At 41.3% G+C, this 22,002-nt stretch overlaps 1 protein-coding gene across 1 annotated transcript; it reads left to right on the top strand.

Moving 5' to 3' along the window:
* The first annotated feature begins 305 nt into the window (after window positions 1-305).
* tmem164 (transmembrane protein 164) lies at window positions 306-20,438 on the top strand. The gene is made up of 6 exons (XM_030438498.1): window positions 306-1,209; window positions 12,166-12,215; window positions 15,052-15,118; window positions 16,117-16,195; window positions 17,412-17,512; window positions 18,885-20,438. The coding sequence occupies exons 1-6, from the start codon at window positions 772-774 to the stop codon at window positions 19,089-19,091; spliced, it is 942 nt and encodes a 313-aa protein (XP_030294358.1). The 5' UTR covers window positions 306-771; the 3' UTR covers window positions 19,092-20,438.
* The last annotated feature ends 1,564 nt before the right edge of the window (window positions 20,439-22,002 follow it).

Raw genomic sequence — 22,002 nt, 5'->3', positions numbered from 1 at the left:
TCTACTGTGCTCTCAGATTTGCCTCTCAGGCAAAGTACAGTGTTTTATGATCGGATGAGCCCACAAATTAACCACCTCTGAGCAAAATGTATAGGTAAATATTGCAAACACCATCTGTTGATACCACTAGTGTTATTATAAACAAATGCCACATGTATGAAATAAACGTATATTTACTTTTTGTCTTTATTAGTCCTGCTTTTGTCACAGGTGATAATTTTCCTACTTTAAAAAGAGCCTCTGAATGCAGCATCCTCGCCGTCCACCAATAGGATTTGAGCTCAACCTGAGAGGCAAATCACGGGGCGTTAAAAAACACCGTACGGCGCCGCTTCAGTTCAGCAAGGTAGGCTTGGTAGCTTGGTAGCATTGTAGCTAGGCTAGCTAACGTTACCTATCCGGTGTCTGCGCTGTTGCTAACACGCGCTAACCTAACGTCCCGTAAACTGCTTCACCTAGCATGGCACGAGCGCTTGCTTCATATGACGCCGTGCTAATTTGAATGTCCGCGTTAGCTTAGCTTTGGTTTTCCAGCAGTGTGAGAAGGGGAGGACGTGAGAGACGAGAGACGCCTGCCCACCAACAGCCGCTACGGAGAGTCTCGCCCACAGCTGCCTCCCGCCGCTAGCTTGAAGTTCCTCATCCGCCTGTGGATGAGGTAGTTTTTTGGGGGGAGGAGGTGGTGTTAGCTAGCTTAAACACACCAAGGCGGTGGATACATGTCTACCTCTCAACCGCGAGACCAACTACGAAAGGGAAATCTTGCAGTTCATGTTTCGCCAAGAAGTCGGTGTGACGTCTTTTATTCCATCTTGTTCGTATCTTTTCCAACAAGAGAAGAGGAATATGTCCAGATATAACATTTACAGCCTGTTGGACTGGGTCTACGGCGGGGTGGACCCGAAGTTTGAGGGCAACGGGGGCCCCGAGTGCGCCGCCTTCCTGGCGCCCCAACAGCGCATCAGTGAAAGTCTAGTGATCGTCCTCGTCTCCCTGGTGGAGGTCTGCGTGGCGCTGAGGAAGATCAACCTCTCCAAGGAGCTCAGGGTGGTCGGGAAAGACTGCACAAGGGCGAAGGAGGACAGTCTGGGCAAGAACCTGTTGCTGGTCGCCCTTTGTATGACTTTTGGAGTGGAGGTTGGGTTCAAATTCGCGACCAAGACTGTGATCTACCTGCTGAATCCCTGCCATGTCGTGACCATGGTGCAGGTAAGGATGACACCTTTGGGGCCTGAGGCTGGTGTGTGTGTGTGTGTGTGTGTGTGTGTGTGTGTTTGGTTGATAAGGCTACGTGTATGTGTGTGTTCACTCCCCGATGCTCTGCTAATATGAGAGCACCAAGTCTAGACATGCTTGTATTTAATTCCTTTTCCTCCTAACAGACTGAGTGACAATGATTTGTGTTTTTGCATGTTAATTCACTTTAATTGCATTGTTTTCATCAGCTACATCTGGAGCCTCGCCCATCGAACTGTACTGTGTGATGAAACACAGATGTGGTGTGTGTGTTGTACTTCCTGAGGAGGCAACATGATCTCATTTGAGCTCTGCAAAACCTGAGGTTGTAGTACTGAATGATCGTAATGATTAAGAAGGCCAATAACCGGATTTGTAGAGACGATACATTTGCATTAAAAGTGAAAAACTTAGTTTCAAAGTTTAAAGCTGCACTTTGTAGTTCAGGAGAAGGATTTTAAAGATCCTCATGGACAAACAAATTAAATAAACATGTTCATGACTGAATACTCAAACTGACCCTAAACGACAACACAATTTCAAACTGTTTCACTTTGTTTACATATGGCGGACCCTGCCACCTTTCTGGCTTTAAACAGTGAGTGTTCTAAAAAATGTGTTATTAACTCACTGATACTGCAGGTACTACAGTTCTGAGTTTAAATCACATATTGCCCCTTTTCAAGATGTACAGTTTCTTCATGTACGAAAACTTAAACTTAATTTGAGTATTTATTCCACTTTCTGTTATTTTTTTACTTTGGAGGCAAATACTGTACTTTTATTGAATCATAGTTATCTTATAACTTTTGGTTACTAGCTTGTTTGCATACTCAGATTATTAATACTTTATTAATATTTGGCATCAGAGCCAAAGTAGCACATTTGTAAACAAATTTATTGACCAATAAGAAAAAAGGATCAATATTGGATAAGATAACAGCCAAGCTGATAATCATTTGATCCCCTACTTTGTACAGCATTACACATTCTTCAGTTAGATTTTTGTTTTAATTCACCTCTTGGTCTGCTCAGACAATCTGTCCAATGTAAACCTGGTTATCTTAGCAGTTCTACCGGTAAAAAGAGGAAGGAAAAGATTTATGCATTTCCTTATTATATAGCTCCTTTAGAACACGATAGACTAACAAATGAGCAGTAATCAAAGTAACCAGTTGGGATTGTTATTTTGTATTTTGTTTGCGCGTTTGTAAAATGACAAAAGCTGATAATTAAAAAACAATAGAGGTGTCAGAAAAGGTCAAGAAGCCATCAGGCTTGTACAACAGACCTCCCGTCCTTTACAGGAAAAAAATCTAATTAAATGAATATCACATAATTTGGTAAATACAACAAATTAAATGACAAAAAAACACAATCAACAGAAAACTAATCATTCAAAAGATAATATGCCAGTAATCTGAAAAACAGGTAAAACACAAGATACATGTAGAAGTTCCGGGTCTTGTCTTGGAGGTGTAATGGGACACTTGTCTCGTCCATGTTGGGGAGGTGGTGACGGTCTAGACAGAATCTGCTGCCATGAAATAAGACGTGTTGTCTCAAGTTCAGCCCTTGAGGTATGCAACAGGAGCCTGGGCGTCACCTGATTTCAACCTATATCCTTGTTTTTACCAAAAAAGGCAATGTTCCCCAGGAGCTTATGGTTCAAAACAGAACAAAGGTTCTGTTGTCAGTGCTGCCATGAGAACGTACAGTACCTACCTGCATGTCTGTCTTTCACGCCGCCTGGTTGGCTGACCTTCATGGATCATGATTGCACACCATGGGTCATGAGGAACAGGTCCCTGCCAGTTTTAATGTATTTGTTATACACATCAACTACGGAGAAACAGCAATTTTGATGTGATTAATTCAGATAACATGGCGGTAGTGTGACAGCGAGCGGACGTTGATGAATGACTTGCTGTGATGACAAATTGACTGATGGTGGGAAGATGTCCTTGATGTGTTGAGGCCAAGGTAAAGATGATCCATAGTAGGTATTCATCACGCCTGTTGACATGCGAGTGTGAAATTTAAATAGTTTAAATAAGGAGGAGGAGCTCTGGAAGGAAGTGGAAGTTGCCGGTTTTGTTGTAACGTCTCTATTTTACCGTTGGAACAGGTTTACAGGAACAAGTTTTTTATTATCAGCAGGATGGCTCTACAGGGATGGCCTCCAGGAGTTTAATTGTTGCTGTGAATACAGCCAGGGGGCCTGACTGTGTGATATGAGAAAAATATGTGGAACGGGAGGAGGTGTGTTTTGCATTCTAATGTTGTTGAAGGCGATATGTGTGTGTGCGGGACGGTGCACTGTGGCCCTGCAGAGGATTCCTCAACAAGAGGGCTGGAGGGAGATTTAATATGTGTGGGATATTTAGCATCTTGGTGGTGGTGGTGAGGAACTTTCAATGTCTGACTGCCTAAGTTCACTTACATTAAGCGCACCCACCTGTTCCTTATTAGAGCTGATAACAATTGGTCAATATTATCAGCCAATCTTGGGTTATCACACACTCGTGTTGTCAGAAAAATGTATTTTTCAATACAATAAAAACAGTTTTAATCATCATTTTTCTGCGGTATTGACACATCAGTACCAGCTGGGCTTTCTCACTCTCTATTTTCTCCGATGGCAAGTTGACAACACACATCAGGGTTCCTGTCAGTGTATTCCAAGACCAGTGGCCTGCCAGGCCTAAGAACGCAGAACCATTTGAAGATTTTCTTTTAAACTAAAGTGGGTTATACAACTACCAAACCGCTTCCAAGGTTAAGTCAGTGCGTAGGTTGTGCGCAGAACGTTGCCAAGTGTGCCGTCAGGGTGAACTAATAGTGCAGTGTGTGTACAGTTTATCCAGTTTGTTGGTGAATAAATGATAAAACTCCTCAACTTCTCACCTGCACATTACCCCCTTTTACAGCTCATTACCCTGAATGTTGTGTGAAGCCATTACATATCAAATGTTTGGCAGCCACATTTAAGGGATCGTTGCAAATAAGGTTTATACCTCGACCGATATATTGGCATCAGAAGGTTTTTTTAATTGTCTTGCTCTAGTCATGAGAGTTGGTGTGTTTGCAGTCTGTGGGTGTGGCACCTTTTTTTTTAAATCCTGTCTGAGATCAAAGCATTCCATGAAGATTGCTAACATCCTCAGCTGGTCCTGTATCCTTTTTAGCTTGTTTTACTGAGCATGTATGCATAAAAACTGCATATCTGGAAGTACATTTTAGAGACTGAAAAATGTAGACTCCTGTAGGGTTTCCTGTTGAGCTTAGCAGAGTCAAGTGTGCAAGTTAACACAGTTGTCCTTGTCCACAAGCGCGCACTCCACCTGAGTGTTATTGAGCAGAATGTAAACACTTGACGGTGTTGCTGTGCCGCTGCAGGTTACCCGCCCTGCAGCCTGTTCACTGCATATTTTATAGTGGGACTGAAGAACAGTTTCGATGTTATTGCTACATACTCACACAGCAGACTGGTGCTTACGAGACAACATTTTTCAAAGACCTTGCTCTTCAGTACAAAAACATAAATATTGAATGAACTGAAATTTCACCACTGTCTAGCCAAAAATGCTGTTCTTGCTCATTCTTGTGTAAAGTGGCTGTGTCAGTTGCCAAGATCACACACATATCAAAAACACCAGGGCGAGCGGGCATCACTCAGTGCAAGGTGAGAGAGTCCCACTGGGGGTGAAGAGTTCAGTGTCTGATGACTGATGAGTTGATGCAACACATCTGACAACACAGATGTCTTTTATGTTTTCCTCCGTACAGAACATGAGCAGTCAGCTGGCAACACTGACGGACGTCTGACTGATCGCTGACTGATCAATTTACTGTCATGCATTTCCATCCAGTCCAGTGGATAAATATGGCTGAGGCTCCGTAAACAAATCAATTAACGGATAATATTAACAGATAACTCCACCATTTTTACACATTAAAGTGTGTTGTCAGGTAGAAGTAGTATGATATGTAAAAAATGGGACTGTCAAAGTTAACATAACATCCTCTTAACGCCTTTAATTTTTTTAACGCTTGATTAAAGCTCGGCATTAAAAAAAAAAAGAAACGTGCATTGTTTGATTTCAGCCGTCGATGGCACCTGTAGTCTTGATCCAGAGGGTGGCAGAAGAATAAGAAAGGGAATCAGAAGAAGAAGCAGCAGGGTTGGCGTTACCTCCAGGGAAAAAACACGGTGGACTGAAAAGCGAAAGGAAATGAAGAAAGGACTTACGAAAGGCAAATTCACTTTCTAAACACTGCCAGATGGTTCGGTCGATAGGACAAAAGTTACCTGCATGTACTGTCGACATGAAATGAGTTACCACTGAAGTACGTCGAGTCTCAAATATCATTTGCAAGTCAAACACATGGCAGATGCAGAGAGTCCACCGCTCCCCCCCCCTCGCCAAAAGCAGACATCACCATGTTTAGATCCCATTTAGGGTGAGGTTATATTTTTTGAGCCTTTTCTTTTCCTGCATGATTTGAAGTGGTGAACAAACACTTTCATAAAGCAAGCATATTTGGCTAACCCTTACCCTTTCTTATGTTGTTAAAAGTATTAAGAACATGAAAAAATACATTAAGGTACAGAACACAAAAAATGTGCCAAAAAAAATTGCGATTAATTTGCGATTTGTCGCGAGTCAATTATGGACAAATTGTGATTCATCGCGATTAAAAAAATTAATCATTTGACAGCCCTAGTAAAAAACTAAAACGGTTATGAAGGCTTTTGTGTGGAGGAAGCTGCATGTACTCTGATAAATTGCCCTCAAGTTGCATTGTGGGAGATGTAGATGCAAGCTTTTGAAATGCAGTCCACAAGTTCAGCATCGCTCTACTATAAATGGGACTTGCATTTCTATAGTTTCTACAGTTTTAAAACAAATGATCAAAACTGATACAGCAGAATCCCAGATATCACCTTTGTTATTCCACATATAATGTGTGTAATAACAAAGATGAATGTCATTCTTCTTCCCTTTTTAAAACTTGCGACCAATATTACCCACAATGCTATTGAGCTACTGAGTAACATCACTGGAGGAAATTAATCAGATCACATGTAACTTACTCTGGAGCCAGAAAAAAGACGTTCTTCTTATTTTTATATGCGTAGTAGCACGCTCCAAGAACTGTAAACACATGATAAAATGGAAAATTGGTGAAGTTACCCTTTTGCTTTAGATTGACTGAATCATATGAAATAATTTATTGTGATTCTTAGACCCCTTTTTTAATGTATAATGCAACTAAAAGCTGGTGTAAAAGGTGTAACATGAAAGCAGTTAGGACGTGAGGGGGAACAATCTGATATTCATATACCAGGAATCAAATTTCAGATGCTACAAAGGCTGTTATTGAAGTCTGCTGCAAATGTAATGACCATAACTGTGATTCACTCCGCTGCCTTGAATCGTTGAATGTGTCATTACTGTAAAAATTCTGTCCAGCCTTGCGGATGTGGACGTTCCAGGATGATAGAATAGGTTAAGGAAATTGGATTTCTCAGTTGTGTCCATGTGGTGTTCGAATGACTCATTACCTCCTCCAGGATTCTCCAGTGAGCTGGGAGTTTCCTTTTTAACGCATGGTGATAGGTACACTCCTTTCAGACACACAATGCCCTTATCGAGTGAACTTTCTTCCCTTGTAGATATTGCCAAGGGTCTGGTGTGACACTGAACATTCAGGTCATTTCAAAACAGTGATAAATACGAGGTAGGCTGATGATTAATATTGCTACAGGGTCCTTGAAAGAATCACAACTCACCCTTCTTCATAACAGGCCTCTGTCATTCTGCAGCAGCTTTGGCTCGGTTTAACAAGAGTTTACAAAGCTGCTTGGTTGCACACTGCTGCAATGAACATTACGACAATGTGCCTTGTCTTTGCACCACAGGTTGAGAGCTTGCCTATAAAGTGAAGTGCCGTGCTCCTAACAAGTGTGTAACAAACATCCACCATCAATATATCAGACTACAGTATCAGCATTATCTTTAAATACAGCCACATTTATCAGCTGTAGCCATAACACTCAGCGCAAACAGATCGTTCACTCAGTCGTACAGTTTACGCTTAAGGCACTGTGCTGTATAACCTAATGACTACACGCGTGAAAAGGAAGTATGGCTTATCAGTAATGAGTTCTGTCAATCTGTAAGTAGGCCATTGATCTTTTTTTTATCAGCAGTTTTCCAGCTTGAAAGGTCATTTACACAGTCACAGCTGTTTGGTTTATCTGCCAATGGCTGGTTAAGTTTGTGATGGCACTACTAAAATTATTAGTAGATAAATCCATAGTGAAGAAATCATTAGTTGCAGAAATGCACGCTAGTTCTTATGCAAAAACATATCAAAATAGGTTCCATTTCTACCAACGACAACAGTAAGATCCTACTTTCGAATGCACGACTAATAAGAATCTAATGATGTAATACTAATTTCTGCATTCAGAACTTTTATTTTTAATACTTAAAGTACATTTTCCTCAAGCAACATTTTCACAGTATGCTATTAGTACAAAGTAAAGGATCTGAGTACTTCTTCCACCGTCTCTGTCAAGAAACAAACTTCTTTTTTTTTTTAAGTCAGGATGGCAAATGTACAGCCTAGTGGTCTTGTGTGCAGTCTGCCCTGATGTGTGAGACAGGTACCAGCAAGTAGCTGCAGTCACAGAACATTGCTTCATGCTATAAGGGATAGTTAAGTTTCTCTAAGGTCTTCTCACACTGCACTTGCCTCCAAGCATAAAAAACATTCTTGCAACCCTGTAGCCCCAGGCTAAGATCTATTTCAAATAGGTGTATTCTTTGCACATTTCAAAGTAGGCTAACTCCAACTTTGGCCTAGGGCTTGCTTGGCCATGCTCAGGAGCAGGGTTATCCCCTGAAAATCGAATGAACATGCAGCTGAAGTAACCAGAGTAGTCATGCGTCATTCCAGAATGGAAACATTTTTCATGTGTTCCAACAGACCTTTAACCCAGGGCTAGTGGAAACACAACTCTTAGGGTCAACTCTTAGCCCTAGGGTGGTAGTATAAGGTGTGAAGAGCCCTGTCAGCAGTAACGTGTGCCAAGATGAGCTTAATAGTTACTGAAAGGTCGTGTGTACACTTGTAAAGTCCCTGTTCATGCAGCGATGCAATGGCATCTTCCTGCATTCTCCACAGCAGAGTTATGTGAAACTCTACTTGGCACGGATACATTTGAGCTAGCTAGATAACCTTAGTGTTGGTTGCATGCAGCCACCAGTGAACTAGGCCAACTTCACTGCAAACTCTCATCACCGAGATGATTGACCACAAAGACAAAATGTGAGTTTGCAGTGAAGTTGGCCTATTTCAGCAACCCACCAATGGCTTCTGAATTTAACTATTCACCACTAATTTGGCAAGTGGTTGGCACTTGTTTTGGATCCTATCTGCAACATTACAGAAATTTTTTTTTCTTAGATTATAACTGGGTTATACATAAACCCAACATTTAAAACCGCTGAGAGGTGACGTGAATAACACTAATCATCTTGTTGCAATCAAATGTCTGCTGTGAAATGCATGCAGACAAAGTAAATACAATTATGGCAACAGCAGTCATCAATGGCAGTCGCTCCAAACAGACTCCAAATTCCGTAGTCCCAATACATTCGAAGCATCTGTTTGGACGTCCAAGGGCAAGTCCAGTTCAGAGAGACCCCACTTTGGACCTGACTTGGCTTTGACTTGTTGAAGCATTGACACAGGACCTTAAGGGGTGTTCTGTAGTGTTTGGCACCAGGATGTTGTTAGTACTCCTGTCAGTTGCAATGCGAGGCCTACATAGAGCCGACCTCTTCCAACATATCCCCCCATATCCAGGATTGGCAACTGCCATTGAGGAGTGCTGTTGCCATGAGGGATCGTACTTGATCTGGAACAATGTTTGGGTGGGTGATGCATGTTAAGAGGCAAACACTTGAATGCCAGGACCCAAGGTTTCCCAGCAAGACGGTGCATTGTACCGAGATGATTTAGTTTTTGTTAGGGATTTTATTGTTGTGGCTCATCAGCATATTTTCACTGTACAAGTACGTGTTGAATGAAGGACGCTCCAATTGACCAAACAATAGCCAACATTATGTTACATTACCAACCCTATCAAAAGAAGTTACCTTCAAGTGTGTAGTTTTATTTCCAGTTATTCATTGGTTGTCTTCCAGTATTCTCTTCGGGGTGAATTTGTGAAGCTCTCTGAGATTTCACCATCTGTTATCTTACTTAGATAATTGTCTCTCTGAATGACTGCTCATTTTAAACCATCTGCCATCACCTGTAAGATTAGAAAATGGACGTCTTCCTATTTCACATCTTTCCCCATTCAACTGCGAGTAGGAAACAGGAAAGATGATGGCATGGCTCAGTCAGCTGTACCTCCCAGATGGATTTATATATTTCAGTGGTAAAATTAAATCTGGAGAAACGAGTGTCGGAGGTAATTGTGTGTTTTATGCCGCAACTACAGCGTCAAGGCTGGTTTGGCTCTGATGACTGTGATCATGCATGTGGGTATAGTCTGGGCCGGACTGTTTATTAGAGACGCAGAAGCTTGTGTACAGTTGGTTGGCCACTGGAAGAGTGACTCCTAAAGTTGCTCTTTTTCAAATCACTGACCGTATCATTACACCCAAGAAATATACTGGCTAATAAAAAACAGGCTTTATGTTAATTATGACAAACTCACTTGTCCCTGACCTTCAGATGGTGCATCTGATGACTTAACAATAAGAGTAGATCAGATAAGTTTGTTATCTATGTAGTGATAGATCTGTATCTTGTCTTCCAATTTCACTGGATTAAAGTTAAATTCAGATGCTGCATCTGAAGGTCAGGGACACTGAATAGTTTACAAGCTCATAGTTTCTCTCCACTTCAGCCAAAACTTATGTTGCAAACAAATATTCTTTTTATTTGTTACTTCGAATAAGGTCCCTGTTTGGAGCATTAACATGTGCTGAGGGTATTTCTGGCAGGTCCATGAATATAATTAAAACATTTTTTACTTCCAAATGCACAATTTAGAGTTTTCTGTACCTTTTTTTTTTTTAATCCAGTTTTTGTCGCTGAGTAAATTGACGACTCTAGACTTTTAGATGATTTAACAATGTTGACAGTAAAAGCACACAGCAGGAATTGTCTGCCCTTTCTGAAGGACTACGACAGCCACGTAATACCAACACATCCTGTGAAGTCTTGGCGAAATAACAACATTGCCCAGTTTGGTAGTTAAAGGAGCAACCTAACTAAACCAACATGCACAAGATGCATTCATTTCAGCAAGATACTGTTTAAATCTCAAAACATTGCTGTTTTGTATGTTTAATATGCAAAGACTGTTTAAAAAGAGTAGATCAGATAAGTGTGTGTTATCTATGTAGCGTTAGCCCTGTATCTCGTCTTCCAACTGCAGTGGATTATAGTTAAGTAGTGCTTCTCACCTACGAATAAGATCATGACTGCATGGGCCAGCATCTCAGACAGGGATTAATCCTAGTTGTAGACTGAAGTGGCCTTTTTAAATCAGATTAACTCAAATTGGCTTTCCCAAGCATTTTTTGGAAAAGGCCTTCATCAGCATAACCCAAGTTATACTAGTTAGTGCATGACAGCAGTGTGTCAACAGCAGCACATGGATTATTAGGTCAGTTTCAGTTTTGGACCAACATCCACACCCGTCCAACGAGTCCTTATCAACAGATACTACTTGATAAGTTATTTGCATGAAATCTATTTTTGTGTCTGTTTCCTGTGCTCAGTGGAAACGTAGAGATGTTGTCACTGCTGTAGCCCAGACATGAACATATACCCACTAGTAAGAACTGTGTTCATATGCAGCTGTTTACATTTGAGGAATAGCTTTTCATGTTGCAGAAATTCCCTTTGAGCAGCATATCAGGTCAAATTTCTATCGGGAAAAACAACTATGTACTGTCAGCTTACTTTGTGTAAAGTCACAAAGTGTTCAAAAGTAAATACATAAGTAGTTATGAGTATTGTAAGTACTAACATAAATACAAAAAGAAAAGGAACAACAAATTCCTACAATTCTTTTGAAATTCAGGATTAAAAATGTAACAATTTTTTTTGTTACACATCATGGTGCAAAACATGCTTGATGAAACCAAGAAACTTAATTTCTCATGACAGCAGGAGCAGGTTTAATGTGATGTGATGTGAGGTGTACAGCAGATCAGTCCCTGAGACTTATCCCCCTAGCTGGTGGGCATTTGAACAGATCTCAGGTAAATTGCTTTCTTGTAATGGTGTTTGCAGCCTTTGGCTTCCAGGAAAACCAACTCTGTTTTCTGTCAGATGGCGCTTTGAACCAATCCATGTTTGCTGTATCCTGCAGGCCCAATAGCACAGTGACTGAGCATGGATGAGATGTATAACTGGGAGCCACATTGTGTAACCTTCATTATCTTCAATTATGAAGTGAATAATTTTCATTCTTTTGACAGAGCAAATGAAGGAACCGGAAACTTTGAACTGGCGTCTCCTTTGTTTCCACATGTATGAATATCAGCTGCCTCCTCTCAAAGCTGTGAATCATCATCATTTGTTCCTTGAGCAATGCCAATACTTAGCAGTCATTTAAAGGTTTAAAATCCTACCCTTATTGTTGGACCACCCCCCGGGTCCATCGCAAATGTGCAGGTACTTTTCTTACATGGAACCAGAAGCACCTGGCAGTTGCCTGTGGGATGCTCCGTTAAAGGCTGCTGCTCTTATTAATAAAAACTTGTTAGAGCAACTTGTTCTTTTTCCGTACTTGCAGCTCTGAGCACTGGAAGCTCTTGAAGCTATTCCATAATGACTGAGTTTTATGCAATAATGCAATTTCTCATCTCTCTGTGCTTCCTTCTACAGATCTTCCTGCTGGCCTGCCCGCCAGGTAAAACGGCGATGGTTGTGTTTAGGTGAGTATTTGCCCCTGGCTCGTGTCTGTCTCTGTTGTTCTGTACTCTTGTTACATTCAGTGAAATTAATGAATGTATTCAGGCAATATAGATCTGATAGGTGAGCTCAAGTATTTAGTGCTACAACTCAAGGCTTCCTGCATTATTTAGTCCTCCACCTTCCATTTCAACCTGCCGGAGGAGGTTGAATGTAGTATAAAATGATTGGGCAAACTTACCCAAATGAAACACGGATTTTATTTTCATATAAAAGCAATTGCTGCATTTTATTTTAATTGCTTAGGCCTCCTCACAGTAAATTAGCGGTTCCCTGTGTTTTTTTTTGTAATGACTTTGTTGGGCTTTATAGTCTTCCCTCCTCAACAGCTGCTCTGGCCTGGGCAGTTAATTATTCAGGAGAAATGACTGTGTTTCAGCCGGTAGGGAACACAAAGTTGGATTTACTCAGAAATAAATACGAGCAAGGTCACTTTCTGTTGCTTTAGCCCATGGGACTCCCACGGTGAACAGCTGCAGTGAGTGGTAGCAGTTCTATCAAGGTAGCTGTGTCTTACCTGAAATGACCGAAAGGTAGCCGACTAAAAATCTTTGGAAAACAAAATACACCTCAGAAATATGTAACGCATCCGTCCGGCCAAGACATATTTAACTTATATAATATTGTATTGGCTTAGCAGACATTGCATGGGTGTTTCCCCTGAGAAATATTTGGACTTGTTTCTATCCTGCTTCAGGCTATTGACAGTTGCATAAACAGTGTGTTCTCTATGTGCTTGTTTAAGAACCAATGCAGACAAGAGGACTTGCACAGTGTTTGTACCATGAAAGTCAGCAGTACCTAAGATGATGGCATGAAAAGAAAGATACCGACTGATTTAAATAACAATTTCAGACCTGTTTGATTTGGCCACACCTGTGGTTGGCAAACACTCCCTGAGAAGCTACAGTACTTCCTCAGAAATACAGCAGAAGAGCAGCCAGTGCAACCACAAAAAAAATCATGTTTGAATAAAGAAATCAGTAACAACCACAAAAACAACACTGGCCAGAACATCATTGGTAACCATCTACTGAGCTTTGATGCCACGGTAGTGAGTATCCAATGTCGTATCACCAGAGTACTGAGTAGCTTGTTTTCATAAGGCTGTGAGAGTCTTGAACTCGTCCTCAACACTCCACCATAAAAGATAGTACAATTTGCATTTTGTTGCGCAACCCTACGTTGTAAAGTGACAGTTAGATCATGCGATCATTAAAACTTTAAAAGCCTCTGTGTTTCACCTGTTGAGGAGAAAAGTTTGGTTTGCAGTAACTTCATACACCTCGAACAGCAAAGAAAGGCAGCCTTTTCAGAGTTCGTTTTTATTTTTCCATTTGAATTTATAATTCCTGCCTCCTTTGCGCTTCATGCATAAGTGCAGCTCCAGCTTTTATACCAGTGCGGCCACATTGACTTAATCAAAAAACACACAGTACCAGAATCTGCATTCGAGAGTGGGTGGCCACTTTCAAACACTAGTAGCCTCCGTTCTGCCTGGTTTCAGCTCATTTTGTTCACTAGACAGACGAACCATTGTGTGAGAAACAAGCATGTATCATTATCTTGTGACAGCACAATAACATCAGAGACTTCATGCAGTGTGAGATGATGGATGAGATAAGAAACTCCTTTTTATTGATCACACGGAAGGGAAATTCAGGTGTGACGGAAGTAAATACAGATAAGCAAAGACATGTCGAAAATAAATAAATATATAAAAAGTAAAGAATAGATTCAGTAGAAACTACAGAAGTAATTGAATTCAGTAATCACACCCACATTTGAGGAATGGTGATATAACATCTCAGGCAAAATAAGGGTTTAATTTGTGGCGGCAAATTAGGAAAGTACAGTTCAAGTCCACCACTACACACATGTAATACCGTTATGTGTGGTATGAGTATATTAGAGGATGATGGTACAATATTACTATGCAGAGGTTACTAATGATCAATAAATGCAATGAATTCAAATTTGAATGAAGCCGACTGTTGTTTCAAAAAGGTCTGGCGGCCCCCGGAGTGACAGCCGGGCTCATCTGAGCCGACATTCCTACAGCACTGCTGTTTTCCCAGTGACCTTGGCTGTCACAACAGTTATTTTGGCTCATTTGACAAAGTGAGCAATCAGAGGATATAGATGTAGATCCGCACTCTGACACATAAGCTCGTGGGCTTTTCTGTACGGTGCTCTTAGAATAATTGTTGGTTAAAAGAAACATTTCTCCTGCTGTTGGATGTGCAGAAGGTGACTGAACAAGCATCACGCTCCCTCTGTCTGCAGGAGCAGACGAGCTGTGTGTGGACTGGATGGTGAGTGAGACGGGGTTAAATCTAACCGTACACTAATTCTGAATGAATAGCTAGAGTTACTGATTTGTCAGAATCATGACATCAACTGTGTGTGATTCCCTAATGGATCGTAAAAATGCCAAGAAGCGTCTGAGTGGATCCATCAGCGGCCTGACTTCTCTCGATCTACACTCCCAGCAGGAGCTGATCCTGCCAACAGATGAGAGACAGCTGCTGCTAACAGCATCAGAGAGGACTCTGATTGGTTTTCATCAACGTAGAACATAATCTACGCTGTCCTCCACCTGTTCCTCTGTTCTTACATCAGAACTAATCGATTCAAACTAATGTCAGTGCGATGATGCCTTCAGTGGCCAAATGATTGTTAAAATGTTCCTGGGAGTCTCAGGCAGGTGTGATGGAAGATATGAGGTTCATCAGATCTATTGACATCTCCGTGTTGTTCCTATTATCGCCTAATTGTTTTCCTCCTGTGTGTTTTCAGGCTGCAGGTCCACATGTTGAACGGTGCATTGCTGGCTTTAATGTTCCCTGTAGTCAACACAAGACTGGTAAGTAAACCAGTGTCTTTATCAAAGCCTCAGATCTTGTTCTGAAAGACTTCTGCTCTTATCTTTGCAAGCTCTTGTTCTGCCTCTGAGGTTAACACGGGTACGTGTCTTGTTCAGAGTCCATATATTTCATTTTTTGACAGCTTAACAGGAGAGCAAGTTTTATCCCTAAGCTTCAGTAAGTTTAGGACTTATTTTTTTGATCTCCTCCTTGTCAGATATGTGATGTTTTGAATAAATGTAGTTCCTCTACTAGAGCATGAATCTGAAGAATTACATCTCAGCATTCAGGAGCCAAAATGTCAGATCCAAATGGCAGAAAGTACGAGCGTGATTGATGGTGGAAAACTGCTGTTTTAGTGAAAGGAAATCTGAGTTCAGATCTGGCAACACCGCCTTCTCAAAAAGGCTTCGACTAACAGCTGCAGACGAGGAACAAATGCAGCAGATGATGTGCTAACTTTAAATTAAATTTGCTTAAATGACATCGAGCTTCGACAAAGCGCTGAGAACCCTAACATGAGCTCTGAGAAGGTCAAACTACAGAACAAGTCTTACCAAACTAAAGCGCCTGCCGCAACGCTATCTGATAAAGAACTTGTTTTCTCACGAGAGAGATACGACAGTTCAGGTGTGTTAATGGTGGGAACTTTTTATTTAACGTCAGTGTACATTATGTCATCAGTCGGCTGCCTTTTAAAAAGGTTTCAAAGCAGATAAACTTTTTAAATTATGCGTTTATTGACCTTTTTTATGTTGTTTTTGGAAATCCCTTTTCAAGCTTGAACTATTTTCATCGTACACCGAACTGTTAATTAGTTAAATGATTTATTACTATTTCCGTGATACTTGTGGTCGTCCAAAAAAGGAGTTTAAAATAATTAAAGTCCAGTTGCCTACGATGTAGCAATTTGTTCTTGAAGATCAGGAGGCTCTGAGTACATCATCATTATTGTGTCTTGAAAGAATTGAAATAGTTTATTATTTTCTTTCTACAGCTGCCGTTTGAGAAGGAGATCTACTACATCCAGCACTCCATGCTGTACCTGGTGCCTCTTTACCTTTTCAGGAAAGGAGGTAGGTGTTGACCTGATTGTTTCTCTCTACACTGACATTAACGGATACGATAAAATACCCTTCACATGCCGGGCTGTTGGTGATGTCGGAGGTACCTGCTCTTTCATTCTCTATGCCCGCATCGCAGCTAAACACTCGTGTGTTTATTCTAAACAAACCTGTTTCTGCTTGTTATATAATGCCGTCAGTCTTATCCACCATCTGCTGTAAAGATTTGCATGATACATACAGCAAATGTGAACATGCTTGAAGTGGGAAGAGAGTAATATGTCCAGTGTATATTCCAAAGGTCTTCCAAAGAGCAAAAGATTACTTTTGTGTGTCAGGGGAGGGATCCCAGTGCTCCTGTGGATATAAGAACAGCTTACTTAACCTTTAGGTAACCAACAGCACGTCAAACTCTGCAGCATTTCACCTTCCAGTCTGAAATTCAAACCTCCGGGCCATGTAACAAATGTGAAGGCATGTCTGCGTGAACCAAATACTGCAGCTTGGGCATTCACTGACAATATGCCCCTCAAGAAACAGCTGTCAGGTTGCCCTTACAGTTGTTCAGGGGCAAATGTTGAAAGTTCCCAGGTGTAACTGCAGGGAGAAGTGTCAGTGTGAAGCAGGAAATCGGCGCAGATTGAAACCACTTTGCTCCATCGACTTTTCCTGAATGATTAAAGAAGTTAAGAAAGCCTGAGATAGAAACGAGATAAACTAGAATGAGACGGGTCCGATTGGAATTACTGGTTACATCCACAAGGTTTGAAGCTTTCTATAAAATTAAGTATATTTAATTGGCAGAAGTAAGGTGAATGTCAGATATATTTATAGGGTGTAGCACAGTAATGGAATCTCTGCCCGCGGTGCCTCATTGTTCATTAGTAACAATGCTGGAGAGACAAAAGGACATCTTCATCGCTGTCGTTAAACCAATATAATTGCAGCACATTGAATGCCTTCCTTTGGTAAATGCCAGCAGTGAGGAAACAGGAAAAGCGAGTTTGACACCACATCCTGTTACTGCTTTAACTGCGGCTGCAGGATGTTGGCACGACTGACGTGTTACAGAGCGGAGAAGGGAAGAGAAAAAGCATTTGATTCCTTAATAGTTTAACTTTGTCCAAGATCCACAGGTGGCCAGAGCTGGCACGGAAGACAAACTATTCATGTGCTTTCTCTCGCTTTAAACCCTCCCCAGATGTTTTACAAGTGTTTCTCTCTGCAGGAGTGTACAAGCCGGAACCTCTGGGGGACATGTGGTGGGCGCTGCTCTCCACCGGCCTCCTCTTCCTCTATCACTTCGTCTTCTTGCAGGTTCTTGGCCTGGTAAGATGGAGCCCCCTGCTGGCCGTTACACGATATTTCATCACAACATGGATGTAATGATCATCCCCGTTACTCATATGACTGGTTTTATTTCTAAGGCGAGGCAGGATTATTCAGACACAAGGTAGTTCAGAAAAAATGAGAAAGTCAGATATAAGACATTGAGTCGTTATATATCTGTTTTATTGGAAAGTCAAAGTAAAGGGGAATGTTGTCAGCCCTGATTTAAAGAAGCTTTTGGTCAGGATCTGTTTTTTTACACAAGACAAATAACCACATTGTAAACCAGAACAAGTGGTGCAGCTCCATTTACTGTGTAAATGCTGTAAATACTGGTTTTATAGGAGAGCAGAGATAATGGGGCAGTTTATGTAGGAGAGACTTACAGAGACGTAACATACAACACAACTCCCAGTTCTCGGGTAACAACGACCGCCACCCCGTTTCATTAAAGACACGATGGGGACTGAGGATTTTATCACCTGGGATAAAGCTGAGTGGGATAAACTTTTGGACCACCGCGGCTCACTGGTTAGCATGATTACTTCAGTAGATATCTCTGCAGCGCATCAAAACTTTTACTCCTTCACATTCTGTTGATGATTTGAGCTCATTTCTAAACGTTGAAATTCTCACATATTGTACCTTTTTAATGTTTTAACTTTACAATATACTTAAAGTTTGATGGATAAAACTTGAGGCCTCTCAGTGACTGTTGGTGGGGGTCTACTTGTGACCACTGCTATATTAATTTTCGTGTGTTTTGCTTATATATCCTGGAGCTGGTTACTTCAAAATGAATATCCTGTTTTGTGATATTATTTTGTCCCTCGACATTCAAATGAGTCATGTGTTAAATACCAATTAGAAGTCTCTTTCTGTAAGAGCGAGTCTCTGAGGTTAATAAAGCTAAAGAATATATGGATGGACTAACTTTAAAAAGTGGCCAAAGCAGAGAGAAAACAGGTCGTTCTCTCCGTCGCTGAATGACAGACACTCGGTGTCGGTAATGTCTGGAAGTGTTTGTCATTTTTCTTCCCTCTGCCGATAATAAAGAATCATAAAAACACTGGAAATCTTTATAAGCCTAACTGAGGTTTAGACAGTCACAAAGTGCTTAAATAAGGTGAGTCATTCAGCAAATTTATGCGGTCAAATAATAGTTGTGGAGGATTTACAGGTCATGAAACCGTCCGCCGGGCAATTCGGTGATAGTGCTCTGGAGCAGAAATGAATGATTCTAAAGATATGAAGTGAACCGTGGCCCAAACCTCATTATCCAACAGGGCAGTACTTATTATTCTGATCTATCATATTAGAGCTCGTGCCTGCTCAACCTGTCCGTCTGCTCCCCCCCCTCCCCCACCTCCAGGTGACCGAGGTCAACCTGAACAACATGCTGTGCCCGGCCGTGTCCGATCCCTTCTATGGGCCTTGGTACCGGGTGTGGGCGACGGGCCACCAGACGCTGCTCACGCTCCTTCACGGGAAGTTCCTGACGCTCCTCTCGCAGCAGACGGGCTCCGTGTGCCGATACCTGCTGGACACACTCCGACTGCGCAGCAAGAAAGTCGACTGATTGTCCACAAAGACGCACACAGACCTCGCCTTTCATTCTAAATGCCTGCTCTCTTCATGGAGATTTTTTATTTTATTTTATTTTAAATCATCCTTTTAATGCATCGTTTGAGACTTACAATCTGTTTTACTGAAACACCGGAGCATTTCAGGGCCAGTGAATCAATGTGTCATTCATTTAGTGCTGTAGTTGGCTTGCATGCACAAACATAGGCGTTTTGAGGCTGGTAGTTAGCATCGTGGACTTGGAACGGAATATTTTTGTGGGGAACGCAATCTCCAGAAACATGTCGGTGAATTTGTGGGAGATTTCCCAGCTGCCTTTTTGTAAAAGTCCTGAGGACGGGAGTCACACAAATGTCACTTCTACACTGCAGTTGTTACACATTCAGTTCTTTGTGTTAGTTATGCTAGTAGGTAAAGCCGCCATTTTATTTGTCTCAAGTGCGTTTTTTGAAGAAAAAAAAATAATAAGATTGTGAATGTGAGCTGTCGTAAAAAGTTATTTGCTCGTTTGTAGTCGGGAGGATTTCTGTTCGACACGTATGATCGCCTCTTGATGTTGTCATGACTGAAAAAGGAAACTTATTTATGGTGTCCCTCTGTTCCCACTTTACTACACACAAACTCACAGGTTATATAAAAAAAAAAACATTGTTGTACGTGGCCTCTTTTGCATTTCTGTCTCCAGCCCTTTCAGATCATTCCAGTTGTGATAATCAGGGGACACGAGGGTGCTTTATTACGTGCTGAGATTCAAAAGCGATGAATGAGGATGTATGGATCTACACTTGGATGTTATTATTACCTCTGCCAAGCAGGTTACGTTTCTGTCTGTGTTATTTTTATTGTGATATTGGACCATTTCTGGTGAGAGATGAACTTCAGTGTCGTCGGGATGAATGTGTTTTTTGTTTTTTTTGCCAAGATTGAGCGGATCCTGATGAAATGTGCATCTGGGCTGGAAATAATGCATCGTAACACTTGAATAGAAATTGTTGCTTGATCCTCAAGTTACCTTACATCCTGAATTCACTCCACCATAATAACTGTAAACGAGTCGCAGTCTGGGGTTTTTGTATAGAAAAATAATAATAAATGCATCAGATGAATCTGCATGAAGTCACTTTGGGTCATCTGCTGACAACCCAGTGCAAAAGAAAGTATTTACTAGCAGTGATAATTTGGAATATGTCAGTCATGGTATATATCATTGCAAGTGTGAGGGAAGTGTGTATTACTGTAGCATAAACTGTACTTCACTGTAAAGAAGGGACGAGACAAACTTTTGTATTTCTATGGGTTTGACTGTATGTGCTGTATTGACAATAAAAATGATTTCAGTTGACCAAAGTTCTCGTTGTGTTTACCAAAGATATATTTTATTTTTCGTCTCTAATTTAAAAGTTTGTGCAGATAAAATAATTAAATGTATGACACTTTACCCAAATGTTACAGTGCATTAACAACCTTAATACGTAACAAATAACATTAAAGAGAATAAATGTAAAAATAGTCTATGAATAAATGCTTGATCCTATTTCATTGTTATATTATGTTTTTGTGAATGTCCCTTTATTTTAATATAATACTGAATAGATGAAGTTTTTTGAAGCTGGTGGCTGGAAAGACATTTTTATTGCTCTTCTCTGTTTTGTTCTGAGACGACGGTAATCTTTACTTTTTTTTCGGCAGACCAGGACTCGAACCCAAAGCCTCTGTACACGGGACACCCACTCTACCAACTGAGCTAATGGGTGCTGTGTTAGTAATCTCTAGCATTAGAAGTGACTCTTAAAAATGGAGAAAATAAACTTGAAGCATCAGATATGAAAGGTGATACCACTCTCACGTCTCTCCGATCAATATGAACCTGGAGTCAGCAGTTAGCTCAGCTGCTGGCTCCAGTTTCAGAGCTGTGTCGGAATAATCATAAAAAATTGAGTTCCAGTCACAAAAAAAACGAAAGTAAACAGTTGATCATAAACCTTTTATTTATTCATATGATGCATATCAGGTTGTAAGTGCTGATGTTTGCAGTGGTTTAGATTAGTTCGAAACGTTAATGTGAAGAAAGACTTCAACAGGAATCCCCCTCGTCTAACTCTCAGCGAGGAAGCAAACAATAAAAATCCATTTCCATTCTCAAACTATAAATAAAAGCGCCCCTGAGAGCAGAAAACACTGATGCCAAGCTGCAAGCCTGAGTCATGTACACTCAAGTTTTCTGCCCTGCATGTTTGGGTTCGCCGTTTCTCTGAAAGGCCACGAAGGGTAAAGAGCTGCGAGTGCAGCGCGGCGACTGAAGTGAGCAGCAGAGAGATTTTCACAGGCCTGCAAGCGCTTCATCAGCGCAGACGGTTCAAGAGAGGAGGTCAATCTAACACCACCAAAGAGGCCTCAAGGTGACTGAGGGATTAAGAGGAGGAATATGTTAAAATATGCAGCTCTTCTCTTCGAGCGCTTGTTGTCTGCACTTGAAACAAACCACACACAGCACAAGTCCACGATGGCGCCCCGGTTCATAAAATAAACTCGAGGTTCCATTGTGATTTCAGAGCAGAGGAAAGACAGAGACTTGACTTATCCTCTCTCTCTCTCTCTCTCTTGGTCAACCCCGACATAATCACTGCCAGAGGAAGTGAAAAGTACTTAGCGACGGCGTGTAATGGGATTGATAAGGTTGACACATTTGTGTCACACAAAATGGCACCGAGGGCAGTGTAAATCCCTGCTGAAATAAATTGAACTGAATGAGAAATGCTTTTAACGACACCAATTTCATTCACTCATCAGTGTCGTTTATTCAGGGTCGGACGGGTGGGAACCCCGAGGCGAGAGTCAGGAGAGACGGTGAGGAGCTGGTTGGATTGGATTGGATCTCAGGCCCAGCGCCGGGTTCATGCGTGGTT

This window comes from Sparus aurata, chromosome 13 (assembly GCF_900880675.1).
Source record: "Sparus aurata chromosome 13, fSpaAur1.1, whole genome shotgun sequence".
NCBI lineage: Eukaryota > Metazoa > Chordata > Actinopteri > Spariformes > Sparidae > Sparus > Sparus aurata.
Note: the sequence above shows the minus strand (reverse complement) of the source record. Positions and strands in the feature narration are given on the sequence as shown.

Coding starts and splice junctions, on each gene's coding strand:
- tmem164 (XM_030438498.1), top strand. CDS start 772: ATGTTTCGCCAAGAAGTCGGTGTGACGTCTTTTATTCCATCTTGTTCG. Junction 1,210..12,165: donor ATGTCGTGACCATGGTGCAG/GTAAGGATGACA, acceptor TTCCTTCTACAG/ATCTTCCTGCTGGCCTGCCC. Junction 17,513..18,884: donor TCTTGCAGGTTCTTGGCCTG/GTAAGATGGAGC, acceptor CCCCACCTCCAG/GTGACCGAGGTCAACCTGAA.